Raw genomic sequence first — 2618 nt, forward strand, 5'->3', positions numbered from 1 at the left:
CTATTAAGATAGATTACTAAGTAATATAGCCTTTATTATATATTATATTTTATACTAAATAGTATAATATTTCTTTTCTAATTTTAGCTATTTAAATAGAACTTTTATAGGTATTTTAGGAATAAAGTTACTTAAGAGCTTTAATTAGAGCACTTTAAATTCTTTAAATTTACTTTATTTTATATTAAAAGCTATATAAGACTTAAAATAAAAATAAAAATACTTTTATATAATACTTCCTAAACCTAATCTATATATAGTCCTTAACTTCCTATTTAGGTAATATAGGACTTTATATAGTTATTTTAAGTGTTTTTAGGCTAATTGACTAATATGACTATAGTTAAATCACTGATTTGACTATAGTCACTTTGTTAAGTGACTAATGACTAATTAGTTATAACTAACTAGTTAAGTGATTTGACTATAGTTACTTTTAAAATGACTAATGACTAATTGGTCAGTGACTAACTAGTCACTGTGACTAATTAGTTAAGTCATGATTTGACTATAGTCTGACTAATTCCTAACACTGCTTTAAATAGAATAAAGGAAAAAGGATAACCTAACTACTAAGAGTAGGCCTATAGCTAGTATTAATACTACTTGGTTAAGGTAATAATTATGCTATTAAGGCAGATAAACATTATATAATTTTAAATTCTATAATAATAGCCTACTATAGGGATCTTACTGTTTAAGCCTTTATAGAAAAGTTAAAAAGCTTAATAGTCTTATATAAGGCTAATAGTAAGGGGAAAAAAAAAAAGAAAAAAAAAAGGTAATAATTATACAATTAAGGTAAATAAACCTGATATAATTTTAAATTTTATAATAGCCTATTATAAGGGTCTTATTATTTAAGGCTGTATAGAAAAGTTAAAACATTAACAGCCTTATATAAGGCTAAAAATAAGGGAAAAAAAGATATTATATGTATTTTATAAATAAATTCTTATATATAATAAGTAAATTATATTTAAAATTAAATATAATATATTTTATGTTTTAAGCTTATAATACGACTAGGTTATATATTATTAAATTGAAAGTAGCTTTTTCTTAATAATAATAGCCCTTTTAAATATATTTAAAAGCTTTATAAGTAATTAGTTATAAAATTAAGTAGATATAATAGTATTATACTAACTAAAGCTTAATAAAGTTATTATCTAAAATACGGGATTTTTATAAGAATATCCCTAGGATCTTATAATGATATATATTAAGATAAGAATATAAGGCTAATTAAGAATAATAATATAATTATCATTATAATTATTTCCTTTTTTTTTCAATTACCCATAGATAATATAATATTTAAATACCCTTGTTTATATTGATGGTGCACTGATGTTTGGCTGATCCGTTGAGTCTGTCACGTGCTGTGTCCCGTGACCCATTTGACCCTCCTTACGCCGCCGACGCCGACGTCACGACTTCAGGTCTTTGACTTTAGGCAACTGAACTCACACAAAACTCAATACATTTTCTTCCCACAGAACCCCGCGATTACCCCTCTTCCATCTCAGACATCGCGGTACGCCGTCCCCCTCGTCTTCGCGCTCTCGTGGTCCAAGACCATGACCAGCCTGGTCTGTATGTCATCAAGGTTCAGTCTTCTCCAGTACCTTCTTGGCCTGCCACCGGATGGCCTTGAGCCACTCATCGTGCAAGCCGCCGCGAAGGGCCTTGACGAATTCCCTTTCCCTCCGGCTTGGATTCACCCCTCTGAGCAACTTCCCTTCTAGCTTACAAAGCAGCTCTATCTCGCGATTAAGGAAGCCTTTGTCGATTAGCTGATGGTGAGGCCATAAGAGCAGGAGGATCTCGCAACCAAAGATTGCCAATCTAACGCGGCCGGCATTATCCTCTTTTCCCCAGTCTATTCCGATTTCCATCGCCATATCACGAAGCTCGCCGTGATCGTCTTTCTTGATAGCTTGCTCGATTTTACAGGTCACATTGTGACCTTTCGTCAGATAACACCCGTCGGGATCGGGTGCCTGCAGGCTTCTTCTGACAGGCATCGTGACAGTGAAGCTATGATGCTGTTAGCGGTTGCGATCAGAAGTCGGATCGGATCGCTTACTGTGGAAGCGCGGTGGATGATTCAAGCGTGCTGCAGGGGTCGGCGAAAGAGTGGCCTTTGAAGTGGGTTGCAGGAAGAAGATTGGGGCCAGCTGAAGAGCAAGTAAGGCTCTCCAGCTGGGTTATGTGCAGCTAGGTTCAGGCTGCAATTGAGGCAGCTAACTATGATGATATTGACTTAATGAAGCTTTGCCTGCTGAGGGGCAAGAAATGTTTAAATTATATTAGACTTTGGAGATGCTTGGATATAGCTTTTGAGGCTGACTTGCAAACTTAAAAAAAAAAAAAAAAATAATATTTAAATAAAATCTAGTAATTATTAATAATCTTTTATAATTAGTAATTTATCTCTTCCAATAGAATATACTTTTATATTAATATTATAATTTAAAAGTTAAAATACCTATTCCATAATATATAAGGTAAAACTAAAGGTATTAAAATAAGATAATATAATAAGGTATTTATTTTTAATATAATAAAATATAAGGTATTATATATTATATTCAAAAATATAATTACCTTAA

General features: G+C 31.9%; 1 protein-coding gene across 1 annotated transcript; it reads right to left on the bottom strand.

Moving 5' to 3' along the window:
* Nucleotides 1-1432: 1432 nt before the first annotated feature.
* Nucleotides 1433-2404, bottom strand: FOBCDRAFT_212876 (uncharacterized protein). The gene has a single exon (XM_054702927.2). The coding sequence runs from the start codon at nucleotides 2028-2030 to the stop codon at nucleotides 1608-1610; it is 423 nt and encodes a 140-aa protein (XP_054558902.1). The 5' UTR covers nucleotides 2031-2404; the 3' UTR covers nucleotides 1433-1607.
* Between the last annotated feature and the right edge of the window lie 214 nt (nucleotides 2405-2618).

This window comes from Fusarium oxysporum, chromosome I (assembly GCF_013085055.1).
Source record: "Fusarium oxysporum Fo47 chromosome I, complete sequence".
In the NCBI taxonomy this organism is placed as follows: Eukaryota; Fungi; Ascomycota; class Sordariomycetes; order Hypocreales; family Nectriaceae; genus Fusarium; species Fusarium oxysporum.